At 44.2% G+C, this 16,985-nt stretch overlaps 1 protein-coding gene across 1 annotated transcript in view; it reads left to right on the plus strand.

Annotated features, from left to right (window-relative positions):
- Window positions 1-743: 743 nt before the first annotated feature.
- The window catches only part of LOC124670152 (achilleol B synthase-like), a 46,334-nt gene continuing 30,092 nt past the window's right edge, over window positions 744-16,985 (plus strand). Inside the window, exons 1-4 of the mRNA XM_047206658.1 lie at window positions 744-941; window positions 4,805-4,990; window positions 6,818-6,907; window positions 7,401-7,595. Coding sequence (XP_047062614.1) covers window positions 744-941; window positions 4,805-4,990; window positions 6,818-6,907; window positions 7,401-7,595 — 669 coding nt within the window. The remainder of the gene's footprint in view (window positions 942-4,804; window positions 4,991-6,817; window positions 6,908-7,400; window positions 7,596-16,985) is intronic.

Below are 16,985 nucleotides of genomic sequence, written 5' to 3' on the forward strand. Positions count from 1 at the left end.
TGTGAATAGATGAATTGTCTGAAATATCCTTCAAGATGGTGAGAACATATTTTAGTCTATATTTTGCCTAAACATGCCACGAATATTTAACGTCAGATGGAGTAGTATCATATGGATCACGCCGCAGAGAAAAATAATATGGATCAGTGATATGTTTTCTTTCCACATATTTAGGAATGTTTGTATTTTATCCCTATGTGGCATGAAAATTTACTTCTAAATGTGTGCGGCAGATTCTCTTCTCTCATACATGCCATGTGCCATGGCCTACTCAAGTTCACTATGCGTACTACCAGTATTTTTCATGTACACATAAATTACAAACCTTAATTGGCAGTGTTAATCGAGAACTAGCAGCTGCATGCACTGGGCCAGCATAGTGATTAGCTATTTCCTAATTACGCGGGAGGAAGTAGTGGTGCATGTCGTGTTCTATCGCCATGTGCGTGTGTCATTTCGGGTCAGCACGTCAGGGAGCAGCAGTTTGGTGGGTGCGGGAAGCCAGCCAAAGCAGCTGTTATTTGTTTCGTGGCTTTGGAAAAGCCCGCAGCCAAGGCGTCATTTGTTTCATTTCATCTTCTTACTTTAGTGAAAACCCAAAATAAATCTAAACAAATAGACCCTAAGACATCTTTCTGTAACCACCCTCAGCATCCCCTGACTTCCTAGTATGTAAGAACTGTTTATTGCTTTAATTTTGCAGCATACAATACGAGTTGTGTGCACCAACAGCTGGTACCACCATGTGGAGGTTAACGACTAGCGAGGGTGGCGGGCCGTGGCTGCGGTCGGCCAATAGCTTCCTGGGGCGGCAGGTGTGGGAGTACAACCCTGACGCTGGCACGGCCGAAGATCGTACGGAGGTCGACAAGTTGCGGGATAACTTCACCAAGCACCGCTTTCAGAGGAAGGAGTCCCAGGATCTCCTCCTACGCTTGCAGGTACGTCGTGTAGCTCACATTCTTTTCTCGCTGTGTGAATCAAGTTCTTAATTTTCTCTGCTCTGGTTAATTCCATCACGGCCAAGTTTGCTGATCTTGTCCTATTTGCTCTTTGATACAACCCGTATGTTTGCCACCACTAGTGGAAAAGAGGCCTTTCGTCCCAAGCAAATGTCCCCGTTTTGAACCAAACCGGGACCAATAGGGGGCATTGGTCCCGGTTCATCATGAAACCCCTTTAGTCCCGGTTCGTTTGGACCCTTTAGTCCCGGTTGGTAATACAATCCGGGACTAAAGGGTGGTCGACCTTTAGTCCCGGTTCGTAATACGAAGGGGGACTAAAGGGTTTTTGCCTCCCCATGCACCTCCACCCCCCCCCCCCCGGATCGCCTTTTTTAACATTGTAAAATATAAAAGAAAATGATAGAAAAAATATAAAAGAAAATGATAGAAAATTCAAAAAATAAAATCTTTTCAGATTCTTGTATGTTATGCAACCTACTATTAGGGAAAATTAACAAATTTGAGTTTTCACTTTTTTTGCAAAAAAAGTTGGAAAAATGGTAAAACCGCATTAACTTTTGCATACGACGTCGAAAAAAAACGTGTAATATATCAAAATCATCGTGAGAAAAAGTTACATCCGAATTCACCGGGGTTTACCCGGTTAGCCAATTTTTAGATTCTCAAAATTTCAAATGAAAATATGAAAGCAGGAAGATTTTAGTTTTTGCCAGAAATTCGGAATTTTATATTTTTAATTTTTTTAAAATAATAATTACATCATGCATAAAGATTACTATTACTTAACCATAAAGTTAGCCAATTTTTAGATTTTCAAACTTTCAAGTTTGGCAAAAAAAATTAAAAAATAATAAATTAAAAACTATTATAATACAAATTAAAAAATTATAATTATAATACCATTACCACAACATGTTATTACGTCATTAGTTTTGTTTATTAAAATAATTATTTGGAATTCGAATAATAAATAAGTATGATATCGACCAACATGTCAATAGGATTGATATGATACTAGTATCACAACATGCGTGCGAAGCACTTGGAAGCGGGATGGGAAAGGAATTTGGAAGTTAAGCGTGCTAGTGCTGGAGTAGTGGGAGGATGGGTGACCGAGCGGGAAGTTGGACCACGGGTAAGTAATTTGACTATTGATTAAGCGTAGTTAGAGATTAAGTGTAGTTAAAACTAAACTAGTTAAATAACTGAAATATTAGAAATTCTGAAAAAAAAAGAAAAAAAAAAAAGAGGAGCGAAAAATAATTGGACATAACCAAATAGATTAAAAAAAATAACGAAATAATCTTTAGTCCCGGTTCGTGTTACAAACCGGGACTAAAGGTTATTTTCCTCGACGCGCGCCAGTAGCCCACGTGGCGGGACCATTAGTCCCGGTTTGTTTTACAACCGGAACTAAAAGGGGAGACCTTTAGTCCCGCCTAATTGGTCCCGGTTTGGAAACCGGGACTAAGCCCCAAACAAACCGGGATTACAGGCCCGTTTTCCACTAGTGCACCGGTAAACCATATTGACATTCCCAATGCCGTTATCTATATTTAGTTCTTTCTCCGTATGCCTTTCAGAACAGTCCATCCATGCATAGCATTAACTTTCGGATTGTGTAAATGGAGGAAAACAAAATATTCTACAGCTTAAAAGCTAATACCTCCTTTGCAAGGTAGAAGGCCGGTTTTATACATGACATGTATTTATTGAGAGATAGAATTAAGGTCAAGCATAGGGAAGCTTTGTTAGATTGGATTAGGACTCTGCCTCAGAGTCTTGTTTCCTGTGTAGGTAGGTTTTTCTTCCTTTCTCCCTCTTTTGTTTTTTGTACATAAGATCTTTTGCTTTTGAATAAAGTTTTGCTGTGGGGCTGTTCCCTCACAGTGGTTGGTCAAAAAAAAAAACTAATACCTCCATCCCAAGGTTAAGGCCTATTTTTTTTTCCACAAAGTCAAACTATGTTAAATTTAACTAAATTTTTATAAAAAATCATGAACATGTGAAATACAAAATTAATATTATTAGATAGATAATGAAATATATTTTCATGTGCTATCTACGAAATATCATATTTATTGATAGATTATTCTAAAAATTTGGTCAAATTTTACTTGCTTTGACTTTTCCAAAAATATATAAGTCTTAAGTCTTGAGATGGAGGTAGTATGTTACAGTAATTAATGTGTTGCTACGGCAAGTTAATATAAAATCCAAAAATAACATCGGTAATGTGCACAGTACACTGCAAGTAAATTATCCATTTGATCTATAATAGATGTCGGCACTGGTGGTGAAGAAATAATAGTAAATCTAATTTTAGCCTGGAGGAAGTAGTTTTTTCCCAGTGCATCGTTAAATCTGTACATGGTAAACTACACCGAGTCACTCTATACCTCTAGCTAACCTCTTTCCACCTCGACGCTTTCGAGCAAGCTCCCTACAATATCTCTTCTAGTCTTGATACAAGACTTTCCTAAAAAAGATTCTTCAGGTATTACAATACGATATGATCTTGGCATGAATAAACAATGGTGCTTTCTATACACATTGACGTATCTTATTCAACCCTATTATCAATATTTCAGATCTTAGAGAGGTACCAATGATAGGATCAAGGGCAAATAATGGTACGGAGTCAACATACGAAATCTTAGAGCATCTCTAACCCATCCCCTTTCGACCGTTAGCGGAGTATATTTTCTCCTCTCTAACTGTTGGATCCATCTCTAACCCAACCCCAAACGGCCTTAGAGAAGGAAAATAATTAGGAGTCGGCTTCCGCAACTCGCAAATATACGCGCAGTGGGCTTTGATTCGCATTTTTTTCTCCTCCACGCCGTCGCCACCGCTTCACCGCCCTGCCGCACCATTCCCGCCGGCGTTGCCGCCGCCGGCCACATTTTCCCTTCGCCGACTGCCGGAACCACCGCAACCCTATCCCCCCATCCGCCCCTGTAATACCTGCCATTAGAGCATGCTACCCTGTAGACCTGTTCCTATAGTTTTTTCGTAGTAGTGTTGAATCCACAATACGTTTGTTATACTACTCAAGGTAATGCTTGTGGAATGGGAGGTGGCGTTTTGGCTCATAGGAGCAAATGCTCCCATTATACAAAATAATTAAAAAACAATTTTAAAAATGTCAAAAAATTTCGACATAAATTTTTGGTGTACATCGTGACATTCTTTGTTAGTGCACAAGTTTTCATGGAGAAACAATATTTTATGTGGCGTGTACAAAAAAGACAAAAAAATGTCCTGTACGTAGTCGTGTTATAGCATCAAAATTTGTCTTTTTTACAGGAGCCACAATTTTTTTTAGTTTCTTTTGAAAACTTGTGCACGAACATAAAATGTGTAGATGTACATGAAAAATTTTACTTTAGAATTTTTTGACACTTCGAAATGTAGATTCACATAGTGGGAGCAAATGCTCCTATGAGCCAAAGTGAATATCCCTTGTGGAATGGTCTTTCATTAATGTTATGTCAATGGCTGGCACAGTATAATGAAGCGAACCGGAGGCTAGCTATGGATATATAATCTATGCAATTTGCTAGCAGATACCTCATCTTATCGGTGGTGACATTTATTTTATTTTGAACCATATACAAACTGGTGATACTTAATGTATGACAGTTTACATGTAAAAGGGCCCTAAAATAAGGATGTTGCCACTAAATGTTAAACTACCCATGATCAATTTTACGCCATTTACTATGCACATCTTAATTCATGATAGTATATATTTTTGGGAACACTATCTATTATCTACTTTTTTGCAACATGTTATTTATCTACTAAATCCTTGTAGTGTGTATTATCTTATGCAGTACGCAAAACTAAACCCACTTCCAGCGAATGTTCCAGCAGTGAAGCTTGAAAGCAGTGCAGAAGTCAATGAACAAATTCTATCAGCTTCCTTGAGACGAGCTTTGAATAAATATTCCACTCTACAAGCAGATGATGGTCATTGGCCTGGTGACTACAGTGGAATTTTGTTCATTATGCCTATCATTGTAAGCATTATGTTCTTATAATATGAATTGTTCAGCTATATTTTCAATTATATATTTTGAAAAATGGAGGAAGTACATAAAACATCATCCAATATGATATATGTATATATAATATTACTCCCTCCGTTGCTATATATAGGTTGTATAGTTTTGGCACGGAAATTAAAGAACACATATGGAGAGAAAGTTACACCAGTTTTGGGCGAGATTGCCACTGACAAATTGACATGAAACAATTAATAGAGGAGTCTGCATGAGATAAGGAAATAGAATCAAATTCCTAAAAATATTATTCTCATGAGTGATGCACTGCAATATAACTTATATTTCATATATATTTTTCTCAGAAACTATATGGCTTATGTCATGCAAGGGACGGAGTATTATAAAATCTCTCACCAAATAGCTATCAATTCCGTACAGGAAATGTTCAAATCCATAAAATGCAATAGAAACTATAATTACGAGTTTTTTATAATGCTTTTTAGTGCCACATTATTTAACTTTTGATTGTTATGTTGATGGTGAAAAACGAGTTTCAACTTAATGTATGTTCTTACAAAAAAATAAAGATCTTCGGTATTCGGTCACTAACATTTTTTTTTGCCAAAATAACATTTAAAATACCTTCTTGTAGAAATTCATGATAATATTACTTTAGTCTTGGAAGTTGCATTGGGGTCTCTAATTTTGTAATAGTAAATGTAGGTAATGACATGAAGTGATATCAAGATTTAAATTACAAAATATTACCAATGCCTAAAAATTATTGCAAAATTTAGATAACATTCTGAATTGTTTTCAAGATATTATTACATTTCACCGTGAAATGTTATCCTAGATTCAATCAAAATTATGAGAAAGAAAAGATAAAAATATGTTCAATAGAAATTAAAGTAGAAAAAAGGTTGGACAATATTTGTAGAGCTTTTTCCTCCTATTTGCAAACTTTTTTTAAAAAAAAAAGATATATGCAGGTATCTGATTTTTCATGACTAATTTCACTATGTATCTTCTGTTTGTATCATGCTTTCGTATTAAGCTTGATATGCCTAGTAATATTGATATCATTGATCCTAGGATATTAGCTATACGTTTTTATTGTTGTGCCGAAATTTTGCAAATTTTTTTCGAGGTGTGTGCCAATATGTATAAATGTAAAATAAAATCAAAATATAAGAATATTGAAATAAGGAACACTATTTTATGTACCTTTATATACTTGAAATTGTATCAAAAATATATTCTGATAGGGGGCATTACTTCCTCCATTCCTCCGTTCCTTGTAATTGTAACGTCCTTGATTTAAGGTGTGTAGTTTTTGATAGGGTGTACTTGTAATTGTAACAAAGTTTTCGTGCATTACTTCCTCAGTTGCTTGATTTAAGGTGCGTAGTATTTTAGAGATTTTTTTAGAAGATAGGGTGCATTGATTTTGATAGACAATTTTGTCCCTCCAAGGATGAGTTTACACATGAAATTTGAACCGAAATCCCTACAAATGAGTAGTTAATTTGTTTTGGAGCCTCTCTCCCAATTTTTTCAATGCGAAAGACAGTACACCCCATGCCAAATTTTAGCCTTAAACCCATGTCTTAATATCCATGCGAAAACTTTGCACACCCTACTTAAAGGTACGGGTGGAGTATGATTTGGTAACAAAAGAGTTGTTTTCTCTCAGGCTAAAATATACTAGCTTTTAATCATTGTTTTTAAATATTTGGATGATAAAAATAACAACTATTTTTTGATTTGCTTGCACTTGAAGTTTGAGGCAATTTAATGTCCATGGCTATAAATTTCTAATTTCTTTTGTCTACATTGCAGATATTCTCTTTATATGTCACAGGTTCACTTAACACTGTATTATCACCAGAACATCAGCGCGAGATACTTCGCTACATATACAACCACCAGGCATGGAAACTTTAGCATATGTATTCCAATCAAGTAAAATATTTTGACAATATGAATTTTGCTTAATTGGTTAGGAAAGTGGACATAGAACCCAGTTAGCGCGAATCAAAAAAGAAAAATCTTATATTTTCAATGATACATGGTCAATCAAATAAATTAGCTATATTATGCATTTCGGTTACGTAATTCCTTGAGCTTGAAATTAAGCGACATTTAGATATTGACATGAACGCAAGTATCAAATATTGTCAACTAAATGGTACTAAAGTATACTTGTAAATACTAAAATGTAATATTTTACAATACCTTCCAAGATTGATCTGTAGATATGATTTTCAAGATTCCAATGGAAATATTTAGTAGACTACTGGCAGTGAGAGTTTAAAGTTTGACAAAAAAAGGTATATCTAAAAACGACACAGATTTGTGAACTAATGGGACGTTTGGAATAAAAATATATACATATATAACACATTTTCTTTCATACGTGCAGAATGAGGATGGTGGATGGGGTAAACAAGTTCTCGGTCCAAGTACCATGTTCGGGTCATGTTTTAATTATGCATCATTAATTATCCTCGGTGAGAAGCTGGACGTCTATAATGATGGATTGGCCAAAGGGCGTTCTTGGATTTTATCTCACGGAGGTGCTACTGCAATTCCACAATGGGGAAAGATATGGCTGTCGGTAAGTGTTGAAAGACCACAACTGGGAAAAAGTCCGTGTTTTTCATAATTTAGTCTTATCTAAATTATGAAAAACTAAACTATGAAAAAAAAACTGAAACGCCTAGGTAGGGCCCAAGTCATTCTCCCCCCCCCCTCCACTACGGGAACAACTTCATATGCCGACGGCCCCGTACCGTCGGCACAACCACTTCAACCGTCGGCACCGGCTGTGCCGACGGTGACCGTCGGCACAGGCTGGTCGGCACATTTCCGGTCGGGGCAGCTCCCATCACCGTCGGCACGGTGGACCACCGTCGGCACACGCCTGCACCGACGGCCGGGACGGTGGCCGTCGGCCGTGCCACCGTCGGCACGGGGCGTTGGTCGTCCGCAACGGAGTGACGGCGCTGGCGAGAGCCGTTAGGCTGTGCCGACGGTGAAACCGTCGGTACAGCAGCCCAGATTTTCCCGGAATGCGTGGGCGCGAAAGCTGAAAAATTTCGAACCGGCAAAAACGCGCGTCGGGCCGGGCGTGCCGACGGTGACACCGTCGGCACGGACCCTGCCATTTGGCACAGCTACGGGCTCGTGCCGACGGTGACACCGTCGGCACAACCGGCCCAGGTTTTTCAGTTTTCGCCATTTTTGCTCTATTAGCTCGAGAAAATTGCTGAAATTGCACATATTATAATATTGAATGTCCAAGTAACATATATAGCACCATATAGCACAAAGATATCACCGTATAGCACCAAATCTCACAAATATAGCATCAAATCTCACAAATAGCACAAATATAGCATACAAGACCATGGTACATACACCGGATCCACTACAAAGATGAAGCGTGTCATCATGTGCTAGTACAATGTAGAAACTATGGTGGTGCACCACCCGAGTGACGATCTAGCTACGGTGACGAGCTAGCTCCGAGTCGGTGAAGTGAGGCCGCTGTATCTCGACGGTGCTCGGGGAGGTAGAACCACGACGAGAGCCACCGGAACCGGAAAAATGCCGAGGTTCGGCGAAGCACCGGGAGAATGGCGACCGGGGTGCATCGGCGTACCACAAGGAGTGTCGTTCCCGGATTCTCCCAATCCCTACATGTTGGAGGGAGTTAGCAACTTAGCCATGTCACACCAAGTTAGCAACTTAGCCAAGTTAGCAACTTACCGGGGTCAAGCGACGCCGACGCTTGTACATGATATAGAACTCCTCCTTGGACGGGAACACCGGCGTCGGCCCCGGATGAGGTGGCTGCGGGAGTGGTTCCTCTCGCACTCCGGTCATCATGAACCGAGTGAAACTCCGCAAGAAACGGGAGAGATTGCTCGGATTCAAACATGGGGACTTATGATGTTTTGCAACCATAGAGATTGAAACTTACCGCCATCCGGTTGCTCGTCCACTGGACATAGGCATCTTTCACAAGGTCATGCTCCTTAACCTTCTCGAGATACTCCTCGTAAGCTACTGCATAGGCCTCCTCGAGCTGAGTCTACAATTTCAGAAATAATGCGTCTCATCAACATAGCCATTCAGGAACAAGAGTCAAAACAGAGGATGAAAGTGTGGATGACTTACATCAACCTCTACCCGAGAACGGCATGTAGTCCGCGAGGAGGTAGCGTAGCTGCCGGAGGGAGGGTAGCCTTGATCCGCGTGAAGTTCCTCCGAGGCTTGAAACCCCCGACAAGGCGGGCGGGACGTCCATGCGGCTGGCCGGACCCCGCCGGCATCATCGCCACCTCGTCGACCGGCTCGGTCATAGGGTCCTCCACCTCTGGATGGAGCTTGGCGTACTCCTCGCAGTATCTTTCCTTGTTCTCTTTGGCCTTGCCGTAGTACATCTCAGGCGCGGGCCGAGGCTCGTTCGGACCGGGCGTCACCGGCTTCATGTGCGTCCACGCTTCCATCTCACCAAGTTCCCTCCCGAGCTTCTTCCCCTGCATCACAAAACAAATGTTATGCATATCATCGAAAATCAAAAAAATGCAGCTTGTTCCATTTTTATATGTACCAGACGCTCCCGATAGCGATCGGTGCTGCTGCTCCCCGCAGTGTGTGTTCCCTGAGAACCACGGTTGGCCTTGTTCCGGTCGCTCACGGCCTTGAAATCGGGGTTTTCGCCGACCCAATTCTTGACCAACTCCATGAAGGCGGCCCTCTTATTATTATCAGCCCAATGTGGTACAACCTGCAAAATCAAAACTCATTTGAAGAACAAACAATATAGTTGCAAGTTAGCCGCGGTACATAGAATCGCATTGACAATTACTTACCGACATGAACTCATCTATCGTCATAGCCGGGGCGAGTCCCTGCACAATCTCAGGCTTTGTGTACCTGACGCCCTGCTCGGCATAGAAGTGGCCGATGCACGTGATCCTCTCGGTTGTACCACTGCTGCCGTGTCAACTTCCGACACATGTTACGGAGCACCACGTCCGCCCTATCCTTATGCTCGGTCGCCACCCTATAATTGCGCTGCAATCAAGCATAACGAGAAAGTGTGAGAGGCATGAGTTATCACGGTGGGGTTATCAACTACATATGAACGAAACCCAAAGAGTATGCATTACGTACCCAAAACTTCTTGATCACGGCGTCGGCGGCGGAAGCAAAGCCGGGGTAAGGCGCTATCTCATAGTCTTCCCAAGTGTAGGCTAGCTTGGACTCGCCCCCAAGGATCGGAGTGTACATCCCCGGCCGGTACTTCCTAATAGCAGCTCCAATCGGACTCCCCGGCACGCGGACATTCTTCCCCGTGTATGTGAAATTCCTGCACAATTATCAAACATTAGAAAATGCTAAGTGTCATAACGAAAATGAAATCACCTTACTACTTACTCTATCCGTCCCGGGACAAGGAGCCACTTCTCATCCTCCGTAGCAGGTTCCTTACTCTCATCGGGAACCTGCGCTTCCCCACGAATCCGCAACTTCTTCGGAGCCATCTCCGTCGAAGCCTCCTCGTCCCTAGACTCCTCCTCCTCCTCCCTAGTGTCCTCCTCCTCCTCCCTAGTGTCCTCCTCCTCGTCCGGCGGCCGTGAAGCCACCGAGCCGAAGCGGAGGGAATGTCGGCTAGAAGGAGGCTGTGCATTCCCCCTCGTCCTCCGGCTCGTCCTCCCCCTCGTCCTCCGGCTCGTCCTCCCCCTCGTCCTCCAGCTCGTCCTCCCCCTCGTCCTCCCCGTCCTCCGTCTCGCGTCTTCGTAACGCCGGGTGGGAATAATGGGTCTTGCACTCCGTCCGGAAGCACCCGGCCACGGCTTCCGTCGATGCATCCGATCAAGCAAGGAGCTCGATGATGCCTTCCGTCCGCTCATATTGGGCAATTACCCGCATAAGAAAAAGAGAAAATAATTAATAAGCATGTTGAAAATTAATAAGCATAATGACAAATATAGGTACTAAGCATAATGAAAAATGTAGGTATTAAGCATAATGACAAATGTATGTATTAAGCATAATGATAATGTAGGTACTAAGCATAATGACAAATGTATGTATTAAGCATAATGATAATGTAGGTACTAAGCATAAAAGACCCTCACCATTCATCACCACTCTCATCTCTAGGCATTGGGTTCTCAGCCTCACTATCAAAATCAGTATCATATGAGTATTCATGGTCGGCATTGGGTTCCGGTTGAGTCTCGACAATGTTGTCTTTGCTCGCATGGCGCTTGGTGAGCATAGCTATGTCCTTCGGGTCCACCACGGTCTCACCACGCATTTGTACATCGTTGTGGAGATCCCGAAGACCTATGTCTATTTGAAGAGCCCGAACTGCTCTTCCTCTTGATAGAAAATTCCCTCATATGTTACCGGGTCAATGTTGTTGTAATCGTCCTCGGAGGGGATGGGTAGCTTACCATGTGGCGATACCGGAACACGACTTCCCAGCCCATGAGTTCCTCATTCGACATGGGTAGGACAAATAATAAACTTGCTTGGTTTGGTGAGCCACAACATAGACGTCGGATCCGTCGTAGGTGGTTGTAGGCCTAACTTCAACTAAACCAATGGAGGGGTGCTTCTCATTCCACCGTGTGGGTCAAACCGAGTGGCATTTGAACACAAAGAGCTTGAGTTCTATGTTTGCGTTGTTGAACGTCAACTCGTATACCTTTTGTAACCTTCCATAGTAATCAAGATCATCGGCTCCGCGAGTGTAGACCCCGGTATTTATTGTTTTTGCATTAGGCCGGTTCTTCCGGTGAAACTCCGTATGGAAGCGATACCCATTTACATCATACTTCTCATGCGTATGGACTCTACGGTTAAAACCACGGGAAACGCATCTCAACTCATCTGTCATCTCAACGTTGGGATCAGCTCCCTACAAGTTCGGTTCAGATTATTTTGTGCATTAGTTACGTGTAATAAGACAAGTCACGGATTGCAAAGTAAGAGGAACATTTGAGAAATTACTTTTTCATGGAACCGAGTTCACGAAGCTTTTATTTAAGGGCGGGGCACCCTCTTTCGAGAAGAGTGTACCACTTGCGTGGGAGTGGGACCATTTCTTCCTGACCACATTTCATCATGGAATTCGCTGAAAGGAGAAAATACGTATTAGACCAAAACCAAGTTACTTGGTTGCAAAGTAATTGGTTCATCATTTTACCTCATGAAATCGACCACTTCCTCCATGTTCATAAGCACGTAAAGCATTATGCAATCCTTCTCTTGTGGCGAAATGTTCTCCACTTTTGAGGCACCGGCCTTGCCACCGGGATATTTGAAGAGCAAGAGCTTTGGGTCACGGTTGGGCTCATCGGAATTGTACCGAGCGACCGGGTTATGCTTAGTGGGCACATCATTGGCATAGTACATTGTCGTGGCGTCTGCCATCTCATGGAGGAGAGTTGCCTCAGCTATGCATGCTTCAATCTTATTTTTGTTTCCACATTTGTACCGAATATACTTGAACTCCCTCTCAATACAAAACTGCCAACGATATCGCACCGGTCCCCCCAAGAGTGCCTCGTTGGCGAGATGCACGATGAGATGTAACATCGGAGTGAAGAAGCCTGGGGGAATATCATCTCTAACTTGCATAGCATGTCCGGCACTTGCTCCTGCAGCTTCTCAATCACCTCGGTACATATACGCTAGCACGGACCGTGCGGAAAAAATGGCTCACCTCCGCAAGCACTCGCCGGACATGATCGGGGAGATACCCTCGAAGCATCACCGGCATCGGCCGCTCAATCCATATATGATAGTCGTGACTCTTGAGCCCGTTTATTTTTCCTGTAGCAAGATTGACTCCCTTACTCATATTCGAACAATAACCATCGGGGAACATCACGTCATATTTGAGCCACGTAAATGCCTCCTTCTTGTCGGCGCTATCAAGACGGTACTTGGCATGCGGCTTTAACCAACCTTTTCGATTGCCCTCGGGAGGCTGCATGTGTAGAGCCACCTCTGTCACATATCTCCTCAATATCGACTCTAGCTGAAACATTATCCCTTGACTTGCACGGTATATTGCAGCAGGTGTTAAGGAATGCCTCCCCACAATTCTTTTCGGTGTGCATCATATCGATATTATGGGGAAGTTCAAGGTCCTTGTAATACTCGAGCTCCGTTATGCTCGCTATGTGAGTCCGGTTGTGCGTTTTACCATATCCCTCAAATTGGTGGCCGGGTTCCTTACTAGGGCTGGAGAGCACGTAGCTCGGCATCAACGGTTGCACCATTGAACTTTGGTATTTCTTTATGTTCAAGCACAACTACGCCTTTCGTGAAGTTTTTCTTGTCGGATCCGAACCGATGCCCCGGATCGAGGAACTTGCGGTGTTTGTCAAAGGCAACATATTTGTGTCCAGCTTTTAGGTGCCTGAATTCTAGTTCGTGCTCGCACACTCGGGCATGGAAACTTACCAGCTGTACTATGCCCACGAATAGGGCGTACCGGGTAGGTCATGCATCGAATAGTGGAACCAAACTTTCATGATGAAGTTTCTCTTTGTTGCTCGGTCGTATGTCAATGTACCGTGATGCCACGAGTGGTGCAAATCATCCACAAGTGGTTGCATTAAGACACTCAATTTCTTCCCTGGATATTCGAGGCCCCGGAAGGATCATCGACAAGAATATGTTCTTCCTTTGCATTACGACTCCGGGAGGGAGATTGAGCGGAATAACAAACACGGGCCAGCAAGCATGTACGCGGCGATCGACATACCATATGGGTTGAATCCATCGGTTGCTATCGCAATTCTAACATTCCGAGCCTCACTTGCCTCATTTGGGTGCTTTTCATCGAAGTGCTTCCATGATTCACCATCGGATGGATGTACCATGGGTACCCGTTTCTTCTCGTCTTGCAATCTTATCCCGGTCTTATGCCATGTCATCCGCTTGCGGTCTCCTCGAACATGTAAAGCCGCTGGATTCTTTTGATAAATGGGAGATAACGAAGAATCTTTATGGCTACTTTTGTCCGCCTCTTCGACCATTGCCTACATCTACCTCATGATACCTAGAGTGACCACACTTGGCACGAGTACTTGTCATCCGCATAGTCTTTCCAAAACAAAAGGCAAAGTTTTGGACAGACATCATATGTTACATAATCCATTTTCAATGCTTTCAAGATTTTCTTCGTTTCGTACATGGTCTTGGGCAAGCAATGACCTTCGGGCAACATGTTACCTACTGTGCTCGGAGTCTTTTCAAAGGATGCTCGAGTACTCTCAAACATGCACTTGTCGGCTAGCAAGCTGCGTGATGCCATCAAGTTGAGACATTTTTGCACCCGGGTATAGAGGCCTCCTAGGCCGAGGCCATCATATCAATGAAGGCCCTCGCGGTTGGCTCGAGGTTCCTCCTCCGGAAGTTCCTCCGGTTGTGGCGGTCCCTCCGGTTCGGGCGGTTCCTCCGGTTCGGACTGTTCGTCCCATGGTAACTCGGCATGTCGGCATCCCGAAGATCATCTAGCAAGTTTAAGATGCCATCGTTCTCATTGCCATCGATCCGCTGCCGCATCACCTCACCTCTATCACGTTCGTGCCGAGAAAAGTCGGCCGGCGGGTCGTAGTCACGCATATACCCATTCCACCAAAGGTGTTTAGTCATCTCTAGAATATCCTTAGGATGACGCCTCCTACGAGACATTGCAAGGGCAACGGGGACGAACAATCCCCTTCGAACCACGAGCTAACTCCTTCACTAACAAATCGGTCTTCCATTTCCATTCATCCGTCACTTGAGTCGAACTAACACGGCCACTCGTACATCCACTCATTATCAGCCATCCTGCTTTATTGCGTGACAAACAACAAATAGTAGCATGAAATTGAATGCATCATATTTTTATTTTTCTACCTGGCGAAAACGCGTGCATCAACCTACATCTCTACTAGGTGGGCTCCTAGCAGCCTCGGACCCGTAGTTGGGTACGTTCTCCACGTTCCGCTCGGGTGCGAGACAGAGTCTCGGCGACACCTCCCCGCTGCTCTCCCGATACACGTCTCGGCAAAAGCCGAGAGGATGTGCATCCGGAGAACAACAGGGAGGCGTCGACGAAATCCTGTCTCGCACCCGAGCAGACATGGAAAACGTACCCAACTACGGGTCCGGCGACTGTCCGTAAATGCCACAAGCGTTACGGTTCAAAATATGCTGACCACTAATGCATATTTATCCGCGTAACGCTTGCGGACGGGAATTGACACCTAGGTTACGCGACTTGACGGAGAAATTAAATCTAATGACATAAAAAATGCGAAGGGGAGTCGGCAATTCAGCTCACCCTCGGCTGTAGAGGAAGTAGTCCAACAACCGGCGATGTCGACGGCCGTAGAGATGCGCCGCAAGATCCGGGATCGTCACGCGGGATGCTCACTACATTAGCATTTCAATTTCAATTAGCATTTCAATTTCAATTCATTTAGCATTTCAATTTTATTTTCAATTAGCATTTCAATTTCATTTTCATTTGCAATTAGCATTTCAATTTCATTTTCCATTTCAATTTACCCTAACTAGCTAACTAGCTATTAACTACTCAATAACTAACTAACTAACTACTAAATAGATACAAAAATAAAAAGCAAAAGAAGAAAAATTACCTTCAAGCTTCCATGCATGGAACCGTCCGGTGAGGGGAGGAGGCGAGGCGGGCCAGCGGAAGCCGGGCGGGCTGCTCGAGGGTCGAGCGGCGCAGTGGGCGTTGGCGGGCGGGGGCGGCGGAGGCGAGGGGCAGGGCGAGGCGGCTGCGAGCGAGGGGTCGGTGCGAGGCGGCTGCGGCGCGCGCGGAGGTGAGGGGCCGGGCGGTTCGGGCTGCGAGCGCGCGCGGGCGGCCGCCGGCGCGGCGGAGGCGAGGGCGGCCGGCGTCGGCGGGTGGTGGCGGAGGAAGAGGAGGGCGTGGAGGCGGGTGGCGGCCGGGAGCGACGGCGGCGGCGCGAGGGTGGGGATGAGTTGGGAGTGGTGAGTGGCCGGGTCGGGCGCGCCTGTGTGGGTCCGACCATTATGGTCGACCCACCTGTGCCGACGGCTCAGCTGTGCCGACGGTGACCGTCGGCACAAGTAATTTTTTAATTTTTTATTTTGTATTTTTATTTGAGAAGGTTTTAAATAAATATTGTCACTATTTACTTCAAATAATAAGAATAGAATAGATCATCTCAAATCCTAACCCTAACCCTAACCCTAAACACTGACCCTAACCCTAACCCCTAACCCTAACCCTAGCCCCATGTCCGAGAAGCCGGGCACACCCGGAGGGGGTAGCATTGGATATAGAACCATCTCAAATCACTTTTGTGCATGCCATGTGGACACACACAAATTTTGGGGCCATTCCCTAGGTCCGATGCTCGATTTCTGACGAAACCCTAGTTACGGTGACCGCGCCGTCTACCCCTTTGATCGCATCCCATCGGGGTTCCCCCGGTGGGCGTATGCCTACGTTTGAGCTTGGTTAGGTCATAGGTACATGTGGAAACAAGTACCATCCCCTATGATCCCAAGGTTCTCTCCGGTTCACCTCCGAGGAGTTCCCCCTATACATGCAGAATCTGCCTAAGTGTAGGAACCCCATGTCCGAGAAGCCGGGCACACCCGGAGGGGGTAGCATTGGATATAGAACCATCTCAAATCACTTGTGTGCATGCCATGTGGACACACACAAATTTTGGGGCCATTCCCTAGGTCCGATGCTCGATTTCTACGAAACCCTAGTTACGTTGACCGCGCGCGTCTACCCCTTTGATCGCATCCCATCGGGGGTCCCCGGTGGGCGTATGCCTACGTTTGAGCTTGCTTAGGTCATAGGTACATGTGGAAACAAGTATCATACCCTATGATCCCAAGGTTCTCTACGGTTCACCTCCGAGGATTCCCCCCTATACATGCATGCAGAATCTGCCTAAGTGTAGGAACCCCATGTCCG

This window comes from Lolium rigidum, chromosome 1 (genome assembly GCF_022539505.1).
Source record: "Lolium rigidum isolate FL_2022 chromosome 1, APGP_CSIRO_Lrig_0.1, whole genome shotgun sequence".
Taxonomy (NCBI): Eukaryota; Viridiplantae; Streptophyta; class Magnoliopsida; order Poales; family Poaceae; genus Lolium; species Lolium rigidum.